General features: G+C 37.8%; 1 protein-coding gene across 2 annotated transcripts in view; it reads left to right on the forward strand.

The window, feature by feature from the left end:
- Positions 1-21,341, forward strand: part of RAMP3 (receptor activity modifying protein 3) — a 140,948-nt gene that overhangs the window by 27,890 nt on the left and 91,717 nt on the right. Inside the window, exon 4 of one of the 2 annotated variants that reach the window (XM_036378588.2) lies at positions 14,074-15,725. The exons of the other annotated variant lie outside the window; for it this stretch is intronic. Within the exon in view, the coding sequence (XP_036234481.1) occupies positions 14,074-14,329 (256 nt within the window). The 3' untranslated portion in view covers positions 14,330-15,725. Of the gene's footprint in view, positions 1-14,073; positions 15,726-21,341 lie in introns of those variants that run through there. 2 annotated transcript variants of the gene reach the window in all.

Raw genomic sequence — 21,341 nt, forward strand, 5'->3', positions numbered from 1 at the left:
TGGGAACGATGTGCTGAGATCCCACACCCTTTATGTATTGCAAGGTGCTGTAAGGTCTTCACAAAGCCTCTTCTACAGGCTTAGCAACCCTAAATATCTTAGCCTGTCTTCAGAGGAGAGGTGCTCCTTTTAATTTTCCTTTTTAAAAATGAGGGTTGTTTCCTCTTTTCCAATTGGAACTTCACCAAACTGCTGTGACTTCTCAAATGTGATGGATAATGACTTAGCCGCCTCCTCTGCCAGTTCATTCAGGACCTTCAAATGCCTCTCATCAGATCCTGTGGACCTTCAGGTTCCTTACATATTTTTGAATCTGATCTTCTCCTACTGTGGGTAGTTCTTCATTCTCCAAATTCCTGCCTTGCCTTCTGCAAGTGACTGCAGCATTTGCCAGTGAAGACCAAGGCAAAAGGGTCATTAGAATACCTCAGCCTTCTCATTTCCTGGGTAACTACCTCTTCTGTTTCCTTCCAGGTAGGCTTGGCATATTCCCTTATATGAAATCTCAGTACCAATCCCTAGTGAAAATCTCAGACAAACCACTGGGTTTGCTTTGCAGCTGAGGTGAGCCAGTGATTCGTGTGAACTAATATGTTCCCATGGTATTGGTCTCACAATTAGAAAGCCAACACCTTCGGTTCATTCTTTTAAATATTATCAGAAAAGTCTTGAATCTGGATTTTTGCATGTGATTTTCTCACGTGAAAGGCAACCTGGGGCTGCTGCAAACTGGATGTTTGAGTGACCAGCACATATAATTTTAGATCCAGAACAGTACTGATTAAAGGAAGTCCCACTTCCTCATTTGTGTCATGTTAGGAGGGGGTGCTCTGTATTTGTGTTGGGATTCATATGCCTGTAGACAGACAAGTACATTGGTTATGGTTCACCTTGAGCAAAGTCATGATGAAAATGCTGCAAATAACAAATGTGCTTGCACAACAAAAGGCCATTGTATTGCCTGGTTTCTGGATAATTTTCTGCAATTTTGTTGCCTAAAGTTCTGTATGTATCTGAAGAGTAATGTCTTCTTTTCCCCTGAAGATCTAACTGAGAAGGGGGACCGAAATCCCTTATTTAGCCAGCTGCAAGTCCTCCCAGATTTGTTAGTCCAGATTTTGTAGAAGAAAATACTGTTTGTCATCTCAGTGTTTCTGTGATGGAGTAAAAATGATGTTTCTGTTCTGAAGTTTGAGTAAACCTGCACTTTGTGTGGCCTCATGTCAGTGTAGCTGATTAAGCATTTAGTGTTCAGTTGGGTATAGGAAAAGTACTGGTGTGGTAGATGCCAGCATTTGGTCTTCTTTGGTAGGATTGTCTTCCTTTGAGCTTCTCATACAGATATAGTTGCTGAAGATGATACTGATATTTAATATTTTTTTACCTGTGTATTTCTTTCACCTCTTTACCTATCAAAACTTACAGTAGTTTTGTACTAAAAAAGCCATCTAAAAACTCATGGCAGCAATGGCAAAACCAGGCTGGTAATTGTTATCCCAAGAACATTTTGTTTTTCTTCTGTGACTCATGCTTTTCTTTTCAAAACAAAAGCAAAGCAGCTAATAAATCAGTTAGGTGTGAGGAAGTAAAACAATGGAGAAGAACATCGTATTTGAGCACTTGTGTTGCCATCAGGCTGGTAGGTGACAATAGCAATTTCTCATTGCAGAAATAATAATGCTTTCCATCTCTTATTTAAAACATTGGGAATGAAAGAAACCTAAAGTTTATAAAATCTCAGGTACAGGGCTCTGCTGAAAATGTGTACAATCAAGTGCTGTTTTGGGATCAGCCATCCTAGTTGCTGTGAGGTTAATGCAAATACACGGTGGGTCCCTTAATGAGGCTATAAAAGAATATCTTCCATAGGATCTCAATTTCAGATCATACTTTCATGTGAAATGTATTTGCTTTATTTTGTATTGTATAGATAAGAATATGTCCTGATGAATAGAAATAAAGTGGTTAGTTTGAATTCAGACATCAGGGCTCGACATGAGACAGGAATATGTCATTCCCATATAACTGCTTTCGACCTGATAGATGCAGAGGCTGAAATATGGTTCTTTAGTGCATTATAGTTTTCGCCTTTGCTATAAAGGAGAGGCACAGTCATTTTATATAATACATGGCTGTGAAAATAAAGTCTGTATTTGATAATTCCAGGTAAGGTATTGGAAAGGCTTTGAATAGTCATTTCTAATACTTTTTCTCTCTTTAGTGGAGAATTACAGCAATGCTTTTCTAACACTGTTTTCTGTGGCTGTCTTACATGATGTAGAAGGGTGGTGAAAAACATTAATGAATGTTGAATGTTTTAGTGAATTACTCTGACTTCTGAATTTTAATGCTATATTAAGAACACTGACATTTCTAAATTCTGTGATGACCTGCAGACCACTTTGCTTATAAATTCCAAGCTATGATTTTGTTCTGCAGCACGTTATAGACATAGCTATGCTACAAACAAGCAAAGCCTTTTCAGTTTTTATCTGATGAGATTTCTTGGGTTTTCGTTTTAGACACTGAAAAATCTTGCTTTTTGCAAACAAAACCTTGCTTTGCAGAGCTCACTTGAAACCAGTAAATGGATTTATTGTAGAGGATAAAGAGAAATTTGCCAATATTTTGGGAGGCTGCTGAATTAAATACACTCACTACCAAGAACTCAGATTTGGTGAAGTAAAACTATATAATTGTTATTTATACCACAATACATGTTGTAATCACAGTCTACAAAAGCCACTATTCAAGGATACCAGTGGAGTGGAATGGGGAGGAGAGAAAACAACTGGAATTTCTTATTCATCAGGGATAACTGTTTCTTTCTTTGTTAAACCACGGGAGATATTGGGTCTTCCATTAAAAAACATATAATGACTGTATCATGCCAGAATAATGTGACTTTTCAGCCCATTATCCATATTTTCAAGGTTTTTAAGGGCTCAAATCTTTCTGTTCTTCAATTTATCAATAATTTTGCAAATCTTTGTGGATGTTCCATTGGTATGAAAAAACAGAAGGATCTTCTGAGCCTGCTGCTAAGTAGGAAGCATTATCAAGAGCTGAAAACTTTTAGTTTTTAATGTCAGATTTCAGTTTTTCAAGAGCTTTTTTTCAGCAAGTTTTAACACCTGTTACATTTATTTGTCCTGAGTATTTTTTTTTCAACAAGGGAGTAAAATCTAGCATTTTCCAAGAGATCAGTGATATAAATGTCAGTATTTTCTTGAAGTTCTGAAAGAGTTTTCAATATTGAAGTCAATGTCACCTGAAGACCCCAGTAACAATATTTTGGCAAGGGTGCTGTGGGTCAAATTGATGTGTACTTCAGCAGATGCCTTGGACTAATGGTAGTAGCTTACACTCACAAGGTGACATCAGTATGTCAGTGCTGGTATTTCCAAGTCAACTAACAAATATTCAAGATATAAGAATATAATAATTCTAAGTCACTTGGAAAAAATAATGTAAGTAACTTAGAGGTGATGTTAGAAAGCAGTTCTGCTGTTAAATCTCAGGACTGTCAGCTGATATAACTTTCAATACCTTTCATGACCTTTTGAATTTTATTGTGGTAAGATCAGTAATTTTTAGAGAAAATATACTGGACAGTAAATTTTTAGAGGCAGTTAAAATGAATATATAAATACATTATGAAAAGGAAAAGTTAATACAAACTTTTCTGTTACTTCTGGTTTGCAAAACAATTTCTACATTCTTGTTTTCTAAATGCATCAACCACGAAAATACAATAATGGAGATTAACTCAGCAGAGACAAAGAGACAAAAAAAATAGATTTTCTTGCTCCAGGCTACATGTGGTATTAGTCATGTGGTTAACTGTTGACAACACAATAGGTATGAATTAATACTACTATGTTTTGTATTGTCTTGTTTCAATTACAGAAGTTTATTATGTAACAATACTTTAAAAAATGTATTTTACATGGTTAATTGCCAACGCTCTGGCATTTCTATTTATCTTTACAGAATAGTAGTAATTATGTATTGGAAGGTAGTTTCAAGACATGAAATGCAGTCTTCTGCACTCTTAAGAAGATAAGTCACTTTCTTCAGCCTGTAGTGTAATCTACAAAAGGCAGACATATGTTGCTGGCTGCAGTGACGAACTTGAAGGCAATGTATGAGATGCCTGTAGTGCTTATAAAAATAATAGATATGGCAGCTTTGTAAAATTAAAAATTTTCTCTAAGTGCTGAGTATAGGAGTGGAAATCAAAGGTTGTCAAGGCAATAGTGCATTGATGAACAACTATGAGCACAGCTCTTTGCAGCTCTCAAAACATTTATGTTTTGCATTTCTCTCAGATATACAAATATCTTTCATACATTTCACTGCTAAAATGTACCATTTCATATTAAGGTGTCATTATAAAATAAACATAGAAATATTCAAATGAGAATTCTGGCATCTAGAAGTGGGACTGGGAGTTATCTGCCTGTGGGACTGGGAGTTATCAGTGAGGTCCTGAGTCCAATTTTTATCTGCAGGAAGGTGGCTTAAGAAGCACAGTGATCTTAAGTCGGTTCTATGTTATGTATAACCATGTTGCACTGTAATCTATAATGGATTTTTGCTTCCTGTTACTGAGGAGCAACAGGAAGCAAAATATATATCTAGGCTGATTCATAGTATGCAGGGGTAAGGTATTAGTATTACTACGTATAAAAAGTAGGTGCAAAAATGTAAGGTTCTTTCTGGTGTTGCCTGTTTTGTGCAGGGAAACAGACTGTTTTTTAACCATTACTATGAAAATAAGTCATTGTTTTCATCAGCCAAAGAGGAATTGGATAAAGCCTCAGAAAATACCCTACTACTTGGTTACTCACAGTGCTTAAATATTTTCAGACCCCATAACTGCTTTCTTACCGCAAGGGTTTGTGACATTTCACTGGTGATGTGTGCCATGTTATATTGTTCTTCCTCAAACTGAGGTAGAGTTTAGCTGGGCCCAAGATAAAGTTAAATAAATTTAGCAGATCCAGGAGCTATGAAACTGCTACCTTTCCCAGGTGACAGTCTCAAGATGCTGGGTCCCTCTGCTTCTAATCTACCAGCAGTCTGGGTGAACATTATCGAAAATCCTCTGACATAATGTTTTCTGCAGCTGTTTAGGAGGTTGCTGGCTTACCCTTAAGCAACTCCAGGGAATGTTGCAACACTCAAATCTTTCATACCTAGTTGTGGATAAGGAGTAAGGCCCTTTGGGTCCACCATTTGCTTCTGTTGTGTGTATGAGATGTTGGAACAGTCTTGGGAAGCCACAAGGCACAAGAAGTAGTTACATAAGGAGAGGGAATGTCTTTTCCACCACAAGTAAGAGGGGAGGACATAAGAAAGGAAGAAACCCACATTCAATGGGAACATGCTGTGCTGTCAAAGTCATGCTAAATCATAATGATGTATTTGAATAGTAGATAAGCAGAACTTTCTATATTAGGCTTCTTCCCTAACAGTCTTTATGCTTAATTTTAAATCAATTTCTAATGTTCTTACCATTCCTCTGATTTTATGGTTACTTTTACATCAGTTTTGGTCTTGTTTGTGAGCTGTCCATGCCTAGATTGCGATTTCACATAATTCATTTATTATGCCAGACTGCAAAAAGGATTTATTCTTTAACTAGTCCAGTAGCTGACATAATCTGAAGCTTAAGATCTGTAATTAGTCAACTGATTTTTAACTCCCATTATTTGTGCTCTGCTTGAAGCAGAACACAACAGCCACTCTCCTCCCAAAGCAAGTGGCTTTTTTAATTACAGGAATTTTTAAAAGTTTATATAAAACCCATTTTCCATAAATAATCAGGAGAAGTGTACATTCTTTACATGCTCATAAAAATTATGTAAGGCTAGCTATGAAAAGTTCAACTTAGTAACAGATTATTTGTTGATTTTTTTTTTTAATTAAAAAGAAAATTGTCATCTGTGGAGATCCTACAGTGGGTCTTCCTCAAAATGTAAGCCTGATTGACTGATGATTTCTGTTTCACAGCTGCATATTAACAGGTATTTCTCTCCCCTCTTTCCACTTGAAAAAATAGTGCTGTGGTATTATAAAAGGCTTGTGCTACTTTGGACTAAGTGGAATCTAATAACAGCTTCCACTCAGCAGGTGACACTTTAATACTTTTTAATATCCTCATAAAAATGGAATATGAAGCAGTTATTTGTAGATGTAAGCTGGAATGAAAAAGAAGGGTCCTTCTGTTATTTCTTTCTCTGTGAGTTTTGTCTGTTGGTCAGAAAAATTATTATCTTCATGGTTGCTTGTTTTGAGTGGACGCTCAACTGTGGAGCACAAGTCTGAATTCAAGCCACATTTTCTCTGCTCACCTGTCAGCTTGGTTCATCTAGATGGAAAGAAAAGCCTTGAGCTCCTGAAATGTGGCATGAGCTCAGAGCAATTCTGGACTAGCAACTTCCCTCCTGACTCTGGCTTCTCCCCAGGTGTTGGATGACTGGATTGAAGCTGGCTGAGCATTTAATTTTGGAAGCAGTGCTGGAATGATGATTTTATCATGCAGTTGGAACATTCTGAGAAGAGTGGAGACAAATAAACTGTTAATTGCAGCAAACTTTCCAAGGTGAATGAGCAAAGTGACTGATGTATTTGGGAGAAAGCAGAAGCACCTCAGGAGGTGGCTGTCAGTGACTGACCCAAACACCTACTTGCACCGGGAGCACTTGCATTCACACTGACTGGAGTGAGGATTGTGCCAATCTGTGGTGACTCAGGTGGAAATGCTTTTGGGAAGGAGTTGAGCGAGATAGATAGAAGGATAACATGCTGCTTGCATGTCTCTCCATCACTACAGTGGCAGATTTGAGTGTAATTCTCTAGTAGCTTGCTTTTTTTTAATGAGGCTTTTTTTTGCTAGGCACAACAGGTGTGGAACTCATCTGTCCAAAGTACTGGTTGTCATGGGCTCCCTTCCTTGGCAGGGGAAGCTTCAAAGAAGCTGTATTGTGCATCATGCCCTACAATTATTCCAGTCTTTGACTGACTGTAAAGGCAACATAGTTTTGAAGTATGCAGAAGTTTGATTTGAAATTGTACATGACATTCCTACTATTGTACATGTACAATATGGAATGTGCCTTCAAATTGTGTTATTGGCTTTTCATGGCTCTCATCTCTGTCATGCTTGGCCTTTGAAAGAGGATATGTGCCAGAAAATGCTAATGGTTTTCCTAATGACACTGAGGGGAGATGCATAGCTGCTAGGAAAGAAAAAAATCCCGATCTTAGTCAGGTATTGCCTTTGCCCTGTCATTCTGAAGTAATTTGAATGAAATAGAGAAAAAACTGACTATAATAGAGAGAAAGCAGATGAGGTGGGGAGATTGTGCATCTGCCATTTTCAGCACTGAGAAGTGTTTACTGGAGATCAGAAGATGGTCTTATAATTTGGAGCTGAATTTTGGAATGCTTCCTGCTTCCATTCACATGTTCTAGTACAAGGTTTAAAATTTTAACTGTAAAATTTCAAATATTGATGTACACAAAAACAGTGCTTGCCCCCAGAAACATGCTGTCTCCTTTGGTGAGAAGCCCAAAAAAAATGAAGGCTTTCACTAGTTGACCAACTTAACAAGAACTTTGAAACTTGATCCATAAAGAAGAGGTTTTGAAATTTGCATTTCCCTGACAGAATCACAAGCCTGATGTGTTTGACTGTAAGGACTAGATATGTAATGATTATATTCATGCTATTAAGGACATCTTCCACATATCATCAGTGATGGCTACTTATGAGATACTGTGCTTATAAGAAGTTGGATATGTATGCCTAAGTGTTTGTGGGACTAGGATTTGCCTTCACTTACTCTTTTGACTTTTGTCTAACTCAAGGGAGTTATGGGATTGGCTTCTGAAGACATGATAAAGTAATGGCTTCAGAGACTACTTCTCCTCTTACTGGGTGTTCTCCAAAAATGGGCTGAGTGTACAATTAAGTAATCATTAAAATCTAGTTAGGAGTGGTGGAAAGTAATGCCTGCTTGCCAGTTGAAGTTTTTGGCTTGTTAATATTCTGGTGCTACTAAATATTTGATCTGAATAATGCAGTACCAAATGTCAGGCCACATTTACCTCCTTGTTCTACATTTGCTTAATGTAGTAGATTCTGCTTGTCCTAGGTTGACTATATGATGCTTTTATCCTCAATTGTCTTGTTCTGTTTATATTGAATAATAAGTTTTGCTCCTTTAAGACTGGTTCTGAGAGTGAAGGGGGGACAGAAGAAGCATGCCGTTTGTTTTCAGACACTGCACTCACTCCTCCACATTCCTGCTCCTGACTGTGTTGTCTGCGGATGGACAGACAGCAGGACAGAGTTCTCCTTTGCTTTTAGTTAGTTTAGCTAGCTGAGGCAAAGAAGTTCCCTGGACTGTGGTTTTTCTTTTCCTTTGGATCTCTTTAAACCTGCTCTGGACTGAACACCAGAAGAGCACCGGCAGCTCGGCACCTGTGGCCCACCGGGCCGGGCCTGGGCCACGGCATTTCCAGTGCCAGAGGGACTGATAAGAGACTGAGTGAGCTGAGCTGCAACCCAGGGAGGGGACTTTTGGAGTTTGTCATCTCTTTTGGAGCAGCAAGAGGTTTTATTGTTTAATACTGTTTAGGTTTTATTGTTTAATAAACAGCTTTTTTCCACTTTTCTCCAAGAAGGTATTTTCTCCTGGACCGATCAGGGGGAGGGGCCAATTGAATCTGTTTTCCTAGAGGAGCCTCTTTGGGGGTTCTCTCCCAAATTTGCTCTGAACCAGGACACTGCTGCTCATTAGAAATGGCTTTTAGGTGTATAAAGTAACTGCTTACATCTGTAGTTGCTCTTTATATATACATTTTCTGGCTTTATCTTTAGGGAATTAACAACAATTCAGTAATAGTTGTGCATTTCTGGAGTTTTAGTTCGGTTTATTTTGAACTTTCCAGACAGCTGTTGATGTGAAACTAAGGGTGGAGATCTTTAATTACTTCAAAGAATACCAGAATCTGTTTATTATTTCCAACCCAAGTGAGTAAATCTGTCACAATGTCTGTTATTTCGTGGCATGAGAGTAAACTTAAATTACGTTATAATTTTTTCATTAAACCCGTTTTTCCCCACCCCCCATTAATTTCCTTCCTTGTGTTTTTGTAGCACATCATTTTCTTGAGGCTGAATTCTGTATTGGAACTGCACAACAGTAGATCTGATCTGATTAGGGAGGTAAAAATGTGACTGTGAGGATACTCATCTTGGCAGAAGATATATGATTAAAGGAATGGTGAGACTCAGACACAAATTGTTTGGAGAGATGTTGATTGAGAAAATCTTGGAAATATTCCATCGTATTTACAGGCTCTTAACTCTCTATAAAATTAAAGATGTCCTTTTAACATGGTTGTGAAACCTCGGGAAATTATCATCTTAAGGTTTGGACCCTTATTTGAAGTTCATCCAGGCTGCTATGCCCTGAAGTTCTGTACAGTCTGGCTGCATCTCACATAAGAATAGACTTTTTATTTTTGTGAGGTTTTTTGCTACTTCCTGCCTCCCCTTCATCTGGAAATGCTGCAAGAAAAGCCTTTCTCATCATATGATATTTCGTGTTAATATTTTTACATTTCAGAGTTTTGTATTCCAGTCTGGGTGGAGGTTACAAGGATGATAATTCAATTTAATATGTGATTGTGTATAAAGAAATTTTTGGCTTAATAATCTAGGAGAGCGCAAATAGTTTTAAAGCATCTTTATTAAAATACACCACATGACTTGTAGTGTCCTGGAACAGTGCCTCTAGATTGCTGTCTGGGATTGTAGAATAGGAGGAGTGAGTGTCCCTGGTGTATCTGTTACCTAGTTTGCATCAAGACTCAGTTATGGCTGAGAGATTTTTCACTGTATTCTGAGTACTTAGTGGACTCAAAAGAACAAAAAATTACTCACAATGTATTATATATATCTTGTACTACCCTTCTATAATCATGTCAGGAAGCATGAAATGAAGTTATTTAAAATGGGGTAGTAGAGGTGTGGTGTTTTGCTTTTTAAACCTTGGCCTTCCTCATTAAGCAACTGCAAAGCATTCCTGACTGCTCATGTGCTGAATGTCTCTGTGGTGGTCTGTCCATAAATGCTGGAGAGGTGGAAAGATTCTTCTATTGGAACTGACAGTGGGTCTACTGGTTGCAGTCAGAAAATGCCCTCAAATGTTTGTCTTAAGTAATATATATATTGTATCAACTTTTTGATAATTGTTTGTGATTCTTTGAAATAACAGTTTGGTATTGGAAAATGCTTATTTGTTAAAACTCTTAGTTAAACAATCTATTTGTTTTCTTAGTCTCACAAAAATGTGGAGGGGGGGATTGTGGGACTTGTGTTTTTGTAAACCATTCATCTCTGCAGTTTTCCTGTGAAGGGATATTGAGGAAGAAAGAGCAAGAATTTACCACATTCCTCCCTGGAAATGAGGGAAACCACAGATGAGAGTCAAGCCCCACTTAGACTGAGAAGTGCCCTGAGTGAGAGGCAACTGTGTACCCTAAGACAGATGAGATGTAATAAACCTAGCTCTCTGTTTAAATAGTTTCAGTGGACACTCCATGAAACACTGTCCCATTAAGGCACATGTGTCCACTACCATTCCTCATAATAACTTCCTGTCCAGGTTCTTAGTTATAGGTAATATGTAAAAATATATTTTCTCATGGATAAAGTAAAAAATAAAGTACAGCCAGGTTTAAACAAAAAAACCTCAGTGACACAGTTGTTATTATCTGGTTTAGTGAAAACCTAAGGAACCGGAGAAAGTTTGTGTGCTCTGAAAATGAGGCATTGTTCTAGAATATTGAAAATTATCTTTCATGACAAATGTGTTATAGTTCAGAGATTGCTCTGAAAGAAATTATGTTTTGTGTTCTCTGAAAGTATTTTCAATAATGTGCAGATTGATGAAGGAGTTAGTTCCTCAATAGAACCAACAGTTGTCCTGAGCATATCAGGGCAAAGCACATCTGTGAATTTTGCTGCTCAGACTGTGCTTAGATTTTGGGGTTTTTGTATTGGACTACTTAGTTGAAACTCATATAATTTTTTGGCTCATTTGTCACAAAGCTTGTGACCTGGCTCCCTGTGAATATCCCTTTCCTGAGTACTACCTAGGTCCCTTGTAGCTAGCCTGAAAGAGATGAAAATGTGTCTCAGCACAAAGAATGTTCCCACACCCTCTTATAGTCTGAAAAGTGAAGGAGCTTGAGCTCCAGTGTGCTCTCCAGTTATTTCTTTGGGGAATAAGTAGAAACTATAATTTCTTGTTCCTTCCTTTCACAAGTTATGGAACTTGAATGCACTTCTCCTTGAAGTATCTCCAGAGGCCAGGACATCTTTTGTCATAGCCATTTTAATATACAGAATGGAAAGGTTTCCTGTTCCCACCTTCACAATTTGAATGCAGAGAATTACATAAGACATGAAAGGATTAGGCATAGGAGAGTTGAACTGAAATTAAGTATCTATTAACCCCCATCTCCCTCTTAAAAAATCCCAACTTGCAAACCAGTTGATCAACTATGAAAACATCCATGCTGTAGTAATGAGGATGCAGGTGCTCCCTTCTGAGGCAGCTGTTCCACAGTGCTATGCAGAGAGGATCTTTTTTTTTTTTGTATGAACTTTCTGTTGCAGTGCATAAACTCTAAATTACAAAACTACATAAATATTCAAGTGATTTCAGCTTTGCTGGCAGACATGCAATTTCCCAGTAGCTGAGATTTTCCTTATCTACCTTCTCACAGTTGTGTGAACTAAGAGTTATAATGCAGGTAGTTTTCTTTCCCCCCTTTTTAATTCATGAGAGAAGGTTTTAAGGAAAAATTGTAAGGTATTCCAACTATTACAATAACATTTTATTCTACTTTGGCCCGTAGGGATTCAAATACAATTAATCTCCCAAGTTATTTTTATCTGGCCTTTTGGCAACACTTAACCAACTTTTTCTAGCTATGTTGTATTTACAATCAAAAATCAGTGGAAGTATTTTTGTTTACACCATCTAACATTTAAAAAAAAATCTACAGAATTCTTTGTAGAACACTGAATTTTCTATAGAATTTTAAACACAGAGGAAAAAAAACATTACATCAACATCTTTGAGCTTAGGGTACTTCTATGCTGAAATCACCTGGATTTATTGTTGATTTTCTTATTGAGGCAGCTGTATCAGCAGCCATTGATGGCACAAAGGTGCCCATGAGAGCATGGCCCAGAGCAGGCTGGAGCAGAGTCCAGCATTCTGGAGTGTCTGTGCCAGGTGGAGCACTGACCTGTCTGGGCAGATGGATGCTCCTCCATCTCTGCATTGTAGCCTGCTGAACCTTGTAGCCTTGCCTTCAGACCTGTTGCTCTTCAGGTCCTCTGGGACTGCATCTCCCACATTCAACTAGACATCTCCAGCTCCTAATTTAGTCCAAGGACGTAAAGAATGGATGCCACCAGGTCACACAGAAAAATTACACTATTAAAATAGCAAACAGCTGATATTTGTATTTTATTTTTAGCTTATTTCCTGTTGTTTTCCTGTGGTTGCTGATGTCACAAAAGCTTCCTTTCTAGTCACTTTGCTTAAAATACACGTACATTGTGTGTATATGCATCTTCATGCCGGAGCTTAGTGTTAGATTGTCCAATGTGTTTGCTTATGTTTGAAGCAATATTGGCTCAAACTCCATGAGAATGAGAACTACAAGGAACTTGCAGAAGGCTCTTTCTGTGATGCTTTTTCTTCTTCTGTGGACACAGCCCTGAGAATTTAGATGTTCAGCAGACTGTGCTCCCAATCTGTGTGGTTGTAGCACAGCAGGCAGACATTTCCTCTGACAGACATACAGTAGACAGTAGACTTCAGTCTTGGCCCAAACGCTGAATATCTCTTCTCCTTTAGTTTACAGCAAAGCATTGAGTCAACATTAGTCTCCTATAGGACTTAATGTCAGAACAAGTCAATCATCAGGAGTCCATATTGATATGGACTGTAAGGGAGAGTAGGGTCTTCAGATGCTATAATAGGATATTGTCCCTGGAGGTGTCATGTGGGTTTTTGCTCTCTCCTTTCTATTTTTACTTCCCCTTTGAAATGAGTTTATTGAGTCACGCAGGACTAAAATAAATGCAACAGACAATAATTCAGCTTCCTTATTTCTTGCCCTATTCATGCACTGACCAGACACTGTTCATAATTTCTGATCTCCTCCCCCATATCCATTCACTTCCTGAATTTCTTTGGCCTATAATAACACCACAAAACTCATTTAGGCTTATTTTTGCCTTTTTTTTCCCGAGGGGTAGCCAATTCTCATAAATATGTTATTCCTGGACAGGTAAATTTTAGCACATTCAGCATTGAAATCACATGTTAGGTATTACAAGGAATTCCCAGCCTTTCATAAGCAAACATGTAATTAGAATTTATTTCTTTATTTATTCCCTGCTGGGCATTTGCTGGAGTTGGAAAGAAGAGGAATTTTGTCAAAAGCTAACTTTCTGTGTGTTTATTTTCCTATTATTTTCTTACATCAGAGTGCAACAGAACCAAAATTTTTACACCACTGCATGTTGTGGTTCAGTCCTAGTGCCACATCGTAATTTTCACAACATCATGTCTAGTGGCAGTTGAGGCATGAAATATCCGTACTTTGTTCAACATGTCCTATTCTTGGCACATTTGTGTGCATGTTTTTTAAAGAATTTGTAGATATCGCTAGTGAGGAAGTTCTGTTTGTACTTAAGTAGCATTAGGAGGTCCTGGCTGCAGTCGGGGTTTGATTATTGTCCATCTGGGATCTCAGAACTTCACATGAAATCTCTCAGTTGCCTTAGTAAGTGAGTCAGTTCTCCTTCTGCCTCGCTGTGCCACAGCTTCCATTGGAGGTCCTTCAGTAGAAAATCTACATGATAGACACACTCTTAGAGATTTCTTATGGCGCCCTCCATACCTTTCTCCAAGTGTAATATGCATATACATTCTATTTCAACTTCTCTTATTTTTCTTCTACTCCCAGGTATTATGACAACTTTACCCAGTGCACAGAACGTGAAGCCAACAATGCAAGTTGCTTTTGGCCAAACCCCCTTGCAGAAGGCTTTATCACTGGAATTCATAAACAATTCTTTTCAAACTGTACTTCAGAAAAGGTTCACTGGGAAGATCCACCGGATGAAATTCTCATAACACTGATCTTGATCCCGGTCTTGTTGACATGTGCCATGATAACACTGGTAGTATGGTGCAGCAAAAGAAGTGATATCTTAGTGTAAGTTCTTCCTCTGGGCTTTCTTTTTCTTCATTTCTTTCTTCCCTAAATACTAAGAAAGGAAGACGAAGAGAGGAACATGGCATAAAGATTTCAGATCTGCTGAAACAGAACCAGTGAGATACTGAGATGCTCCTGTGAATGAAGAGCTGCCTGCTGCTGCTGTGTCACTGCTTCTGTCTTGACCATGAGTATTTGCTGGTGGAAAGCTCTACTTCCATCAAGCCTCATCAGCATGGAATTCACAGGCAGCTCCCAGAAACAGGAGGGTTTCCAGGCAAATGGACCCCTTGTCTGCAAAAGGAGTAAAATTACTTTCCTGTGGGCAAAGGTGGCTGGTAAAATTTTGCAAAGCTGTATGTGTGTAATACTTACTGCGGGGGAAGTGACATCTCTTGAAGTTTTGTGCAGGACACTCAAGGTTTTCATCTGGGAACCCTGTGACTTGGAGAGATCCCTGGCACAGGAACTGATTATGGATATAACCAGGTGTCAGCTTTTCTTAGAAGCTAGTCAAAATCATCATTATCAAAACTGGGAAGTATTGTTCTGGCAAAGAAATAACTTCTGTGTCCAGTGACTGTCTGCACAGGGAAATTATCCTGCCACATTATAAAATAGTTCAGAAAATTCCTTTAAGCATGGCTGCTTGGAATCGTATGTCTTACAAACAAACTTTGGGGGGATATGTAAGTCCTACTTTACAGAGCCAGAAAATGTGAAAGGAAATTGGTTGATTATAAATACACTAAGGAGTAATGAAGAAACACCAGACTTTTCATGCACCAGACTCTTTATTTTTCCTCTTTTATAATTATTATTCTTGATGACTTGTGTTCACTGTATATTCCCCACTCTCACTCCAATTTGTGCAAGTGATATACTACAAATAAAGGTGGCATGTTGATTGAGGTCCCTTTCAGAGTATTGTACATAAATAATTCTTTGTCCTGTGAAGAGTGTGGGAACTAAAGTATGAACATCAAAACTTGGAATAGTAGTAGGAGGAAAGAAATCTTATTCTATAAAGTTATGTAATAGTTGAAATAAAGAACATATGCTCAAAACAAAAGAACTTCTCTGTGTCGCAAACCTTCTTTTCACAACATGCCTTTCAGTTCAGTGCTCTTCTATGACTGTGCAATGTCTGTTACAAGTGACTTTTCATTTTTCCATACCTTATGCACACAAATAAAATACAGTTGAATGGCTGAGTAATTGTGTTTTATATATTTTATAGTTAGATTTTTTTCCTGTAAGGTTCTGGCTCCATATTTGAGACTTAGGTCTATGATTATGAAAAGCATTTCCATGCTTGAATCAAATTAGAAGTGCTCAATTTACTAGATTATTAATCTACATACATTGTACAGATAAATAAATAACCCTTATAAGCTGTACTGGTTTGTTTTCACATCTGTTCACAAGGCACCAACTTGTTTATTCATTACTCTGATATTGGAATGATTCAATTTTGAAAGTGTTTCCTGCATGTTTTTCCAAAGACTCTTCGTCATTCTCTAGGTGCTAGCAGAAGCTGCTCTTTGTAAAATAGAAGAATGAAATAATGTATTAAGCAATTCTGTTTAATTTTCTATTGAATTTTTATTTTCTGTATTAAAATGCATCGGACCACCAAAACTAGTGGTCAGTTAAGACACCCAACCCATTCATTTCATCCAAAATATTGTTTGGTTAAGCATTTTGTGTGGCCAAACCAAGCAATTTTATATTCTGCATGGAGTTTCATTTTAATTCTCATTTACTTAAACTTCAGCAAGCTTCAAGGCAAGTTTCAAAACTTTGTTTTGGAAACCACATAGTAAAAATTTTGACTTTTAAAAAACCACATTCATTTCAACCTAATTGTCATGTTTGGGGCAAATTCTGGACAGTTTCTGACTCATTTGGAATCATGTTCACCTAATGAACAGGTCAGCTGAGAGATATCAGTCAGCTTAATTCATAAGCCTAATTTATAAAATGGATTGGCCTGGGTACTAAGTGAGGAAGAAAGCATGATGAATTCTTACCACCAGATGTGTACTGTGGTCTTTAAAAGAATGCCATATTTAAAATCTCTAGTTCAAAGAGTCTTTTAAAATATAAGATTCAAAGGAACAGAAATAGTAGATTTTAATTCATCTGCTGTAGAGTAGGGGTAGGGGATGCTGAAACTAGTCTGTGCTTTGGAGGTGAAAATTTAATCACTGTTGTGTGTCTTCCTCATCCAAGTGTGATCTTCTATTACTTTTTATATGGCTGCAGAAGGGCAGGGAAGTTGAAACAGTGCATGGGAAACAACACAGATTATTCAGTGTAGTCTCAGTGTTTTAAATTTGAGAAATGTTTATAGTGTTTTTAAGAAAAATGCAGCTGCAGTAGTTAGTTCTTAACAGTTGTGTCCATTAATAGAGACCCAGAATGATAATTGTTGAATCTTTTGACATAGGTTGTACTATGTGTTGATGAGAATTAGTGCATTTTAGGACCTTTTTATGTCTCCCCCAAGCCTATTTCCATTGGCAAGAAAATCACATCTGGTACCAAGAATCTGGCTCATTTATTAATTACAAATTAATTTGATAGCACAACAGAGTCTCAGGAATAACAATATTTAAAAAGAAATAACTTGTTCAGAATCCTTCCTAGAACTGGAACTGTGGTTGATCCCCAGCAATATTAGGCCAAAAGAGAAGTGCCAGCTAGCTGACATTGCTAATTGCTATGAGTTATGGGATTTTTTGCATTTAGTAGCAACTGTGGAAGTGCGTATTACCATGGGGTATAAGAGCTTCAGCAAAGAGTTAGCAGAAGAAGATGATGACTAGCAGGACCAAGGCAAAGGCAGAGAGGGCTGTCATCTCTTTCAAGAAAAATAGCAGGAGGCCAAAGGAGGAAGAGTTCCTTCAGGGCAAGGACAAAAATGGTCAAGTCCACAAAAAAATGTGGACAAAAAAAGTCCACAAAAAAATTATGGTGAGATCATATCCTTCTTCCAGGATATTATCTCACCATAAGCAGGTTAGTAGCAAATGTCTCTTGGGACATTGGTAGGGAATGGTGAGGAAATCCTGCATGCTGTCTGCATCTGTCCAGTGTTCATGCAGAGGGAATCAACAGCCTCTCATTTCTGGCATCCCCACAATTAAATGTGTGGTGTATGTATGTGGTGTAAATTCCCTTTTACAGGGACTGAGATTCCAGATGAATTTACAGGAATGCTCAGCAGGTGTGCCCCTTTTTTGACTGGTGTAGGTGGTGTCTCTTCCTGCCTAAATGTCATTTGTGCATCCTGGCAGCAGATGTCCACCTGTTCCAATACATTGGCTCTTTTGGAAGCTGAAGCAAAGTATGAATTTTGCAAGGCAGCAAGATGTAATGCAGCAGTGCTGGACATTATTTTGCTTAAGCCTTGATCATCAAAAGTATGAGGGTATTTCAGAAAATGAAAGGTCCTGAGCTGTATTTCCAAAGTCTGAATTCCATAGGAGGAAAAGAAAACTTTGTATTTTTTTAACTCATGGGTCTGGAAGGATAAGGACAATTAGTGACTGTCATTGCTTCTGAATACAAGAATTATGGAGCTCCCTATGTGCTTTGACGGAAATACATGCAGTGGTGTCTTAATACTCAGAAGTGGACATAGAAAAAGCTATTGAATTTTAGTTAGAGTCTATGTTTCTGCTATTCTAAAAGAATTTTGAATTAAGAAACTGAGATCCTCAAATAGCTCTGTGGATTTGATAAGAAAAGGAAATTTTCTGCACAGTAGGAAATCTGGGGAGCATTGAGGCTAGTACCTTGTCTTTGAACTCTCAGCAGAACATTTTGAAAGGATACAAATAGTAATGGTGAATAATAGGCATAATCTGTCACCACCAACTGTGCCAAAGCACTCGGGCAGTGGAGGCAGAGCCAGGTGGTCACAGGTGGTATAGAGATGCCGCCCTGCTCAGAGCTGGCTGTGAGAGCCGACTCTGCTTGGAATTGTCTGGAGACCCATCAACGCGGTGCCATACTCGGCTTTGAGGGATGTGCCTTCTTTGCCTTACGCAGAAACCATCCCTAATGTGATGGCCTGGCTGCTGGAGTGGAGACAGCTTCAAATGAGTTTGTAGAAGATGTGCCTTTGTAGAGTTTCCTGTGAGTGTGCATATACAGACAAGACTTCCAGGGTACTAGGGTTTTTTTCGGAACTTGCAGGGATGGCAGCAGCATAGTTGGAATTACTCCTTAAGGTTTGTCATTCTGATATAAGTTGAGTTCTGTCTAAATCCTTCATGGTGGGGTATTTTTTTCTTTACTAGTTTTCATATCTAGGGTGTAGATATCTGCATGAGAACAGGGTCTCATACTTTGTTTTCATCACGCTCTAAGGGAGACTCTTGGTTTTCATGAGATTCATGGTCAGAAATGCTCTCAAAGAACCATTAAATGGATCCTAGTGACAGTTTCACTGTAGCTTCAGCTACAATGTGGTAGACATCTAAATTATAGAGGGTGTTAATCATGCTCACAGGTACCTTAGACCTCTGTTCTTCAGTGCCCCATCTGAGTAGGGAATAATTTCAGAAGGATGCTATGAGCATAAGAAGGTGAATGATCACAAGTTGCTCAAAGATTATTGAGTTGTAGAACCTACTTACAACAATCTAATGATTCAAAATGACAGCAATTAGAAAACCAATAGGAAATACAGGCAGGGAGAATTTTCGTGATTCAGTCAATTTGGCTAATTGTTTTTCTTGGTTATAATTTTTTATTTGCAGTTTTTCTTTTTTTAAATTAATGGGCTAGAAGGGGGAAATAAGGAGCCTGTGCCTGTTAAAGCAGAGCCCTAAGTTTCTGAAAAATGCCATTGCATTTCTCATCTATGATTAACATTAACATGGCTCTTCTGTCATCTTCATTCTCCTGCTGCTCAGAACAGCAGGAGAATGCAATTTTTTCCTGACAGTTTCAATACCGTTAAAGATTCAGAATGACAACAGTGGAAGCTTTTTAGCACATAGCTGCTTAAAAGTGAAATATGTTGAGTGACTTGGAAACTAACTGAACTATTCTTGGAGAGCACACCAGGGAGCTGCATAGGTGCAGAGAGAGTGGGAACACAGATAATTCCACTAACAAAAATCACTTTAAATCCTAGGAAATTATGGTACATTTAATTGCTCACCTCATAAAAACAACCTTAGTTTGTAATTCAAAAATAACTGGGGAAAACCTAATTATGTATGTAAATATGTACCTTATTTCTCCATACTCTTCAACTGGACTGTAACATAACTGCAAGGGAAATGTGCTCCTATTTTCCAGCTATATTTATACACAGCATGCAGATGGAGAGGATCCAGTGATCAATCACCATATTGTTGACATTATGGAGACTGAGTGTGAGTGGTGTATCTGCTCAACATTTGATGCATAAAGAAGTTCTCTATAAACCAGAAAATGTTATGTGGGTGCCTGTCACTGTAAAGAGGAGATCCCACTGGTTTATGTTCATGATAAACTGTTGGAGGCACATATAAGCACAGTGCCAAGCTTCATTAGAACCAAGACACTTGAGGAGACCAACTGATACCAGCCTTGGAGCATACCTGTGTCTGATCAGACTCCTGTAACACCAAAATATTCAGATTTTGATAGACAATTGTGGCCAATTGTTGTAAAAGCAAAGATGCATATTTTATGAGAATTGAACAAACAGGTTTTTTTGTTAGGAACTTGGATAGGAACTAAATTTGAAAGCAGTTGCACATTCAGTCATTCTTATTTCAAATTACTGTAATGAGGCATGGATTTGAGTGAGCCTTAATGTTTAGCTAATTAAACTAAATATTCACTTATAGATAAAATAACGCATGCAAAGTTGCACTTTGATTTTTAAGTTGGTCTCTGTCCTTGGCATTAATTTTAACCTGAATGAAGAGAGAAGAGTAAGTAAAAAAAAATTTTTTCTGAGATATAAAGAATTTTCCTAATTTATTTAAATTATTTGTTTTTATTGCTCTGGTTTAGTTTGCAATTTTGACTTTGTATAAAAGTACATTACTTTCTTTAAGGTCAGCATGGATACTTTTTCAAAGACATGAAGGTATTAATACAGACAACTGTTGCCTTGCTTTCTGTTTTATTTTTGATGAAAATACTGTCAGGGTCACATCTTAGCCAGCAGACCTGAAGGAATAGCCAAGTCAGATTATAAAGGAAACCTTCTTAACCCTAGTGGGGCACTGTAGTAGAGTGCTCCTTGGGGCTATCTGGAGACACTGCAGACTGAAAAGCCTCACTTGGAAAGACTTGAGTTTACTGTCTTTTGATAAAGGGAATAATTTTTAAGGACAACTATTAGTAATTGAGATTACAGTTTATAGAAACTTTATAGGATCAGCATCTTAGAGACCTGTGCACTGGGATCCCCATGCTGGGATTTTGAATAAGTGCATTCCCATGAGTTTCAGTCTCTAAGGAGAGATATTTGCTTAGAGTATAACATTTTTGAGGTGGTTGCAATGAATTTTCCTGTCAGCAGGGAGTGAATCCCAGTTCTCTTGGATGCCTAATTTGTCCCAGTTTATTTTAAAGGGAAGAGCTCTGCCAGTAAATTTTACCCTTTTAAGGAATTATTCTAGGCATTAAAACTACGGTTTAAAACATTTGGAGAAACACCAGTATTTGACAATCACATTGGCAGAATATCTGCAGGCTACCTGTTTTTTTTCTGTCTTTCAACGATTTGGATTTGCTAGCAAAAATGACATGATTTAGGAGAACTTTCTTTAGCAGATTAGCAGAACTAGTAGTCCTTTCTAATAACTAAAGCCTTAATACTCAACACAAAATACTCTCATAAATCTACTACATACACTTTGATTTTCTTATGCTCTTTCCAAGAAAAGAAACCATTAAGCATAATTTCAGGACTTAAGATGTGGTAATTGATCACTGGATCCTCTCCATCTGCATGCTGTATATAATCTGAAATAATTATGAAATTATTTTATTTAAAC

This window comes from Molothrus ater, chromosome 1, assembly GCF_012460135.2.
Source record: "Molothrus ater isolate BHLD 08-10-18 breed brown headed cowbird chromosome 1, BPBGC_Mater_1.1, whole genome shotgun sequence".
Lineage (NCBI taxonomy): Eukaryota > Metazoa > Chordata > Aves > Passeriformes > Icteridae > Molothrus > Molothrus ater.